Source organism: Sphaeroforma arctica (genome assembly GCF_001186125.1).
Source record: "Sphaeroforma arctica JP610 unplaced genomic scaffold supercont1.14178, whole genome shotgun sequence".
In the NCBI taxonomy this organism is placed as follows: Eukaryota; class Ichthyosporea; order Ichthyophonida; genus Sphaeroforma; species Sphaeroforma arctica.
The window spans coordinates 1-599 of record NW_014026380.1 but is presented as its reverse complement, the minus strand read 5'-3'; the positions used below and the strand labels follow the sequence as shown (position 1 = coordinate 599).

The window sequence follows — 599 nt, the reverse complement described above, 5'->3', positions numbered from 1 at the left end:
TTATATACATATATTTATGTATAATATATATATATATATATATATATATGTTTTGTATAAATATATACATATATATATGTGTGTGTGAGTGAGTGAGTGAGTGAGTGTTTATATATAAATGCGCATCCATGTACAATCAAGATAGGTCACATGTACTGATATCTGCCATCTAGACTTGTACAACCGTCGAGTGATGGTGTGATCGCGTACCTAAATATGGCCATGCACAAGATCATTGTACACATACTCATACACCTGCATTAATGTATACATAAATCTCACACTGTGTATGTGTATATACCTACACACATGGATGTATCAATGTTCATCTACCATTGCATGGCACACATGTACTTACAGATAAAATGGACCGCGTAGACGAGGTTATCCGTGACCTCGATTTGGCCAAAGTGTGCAACACACGGGTCGGCGACGATGCCAGCGGGGGTCTTTCTGGGGGCCAAAAACGGAGAGTAACGGTTGCCATAGAGATGATCAGCAATCCCTCCATTTTATTTTTAGATGAGCCGACGTCGGGATTGGATGCGTACGGTTCGCTGCGGTTGGTGCATGTGCTCAGGAAGTTGGCAGACAGAGGT

At 40.9% G+C, this 599-nt stretch overlaps 1 protein-coding gene across 1 annotated transcript; it reads left to right on the top strand.

Moving 5' to 3' along the window:
- Positions 1–365: 365 nt before the first annotated feature.
- SARC_18159 (hypothetical protein) lies at positions 366–597 on the top strand (the record flags this gene model as incomplete). Its single annotated transcript, XM_014287758.1, has 1 exon — positions 366–597. A coding segment is annotated over one exon (232 nt), but the record flags the coding sequence as incomplete, so codon positions are not given.
- Between the last annotated feature and the right edge of the window lie 2 nt (positions 598–599).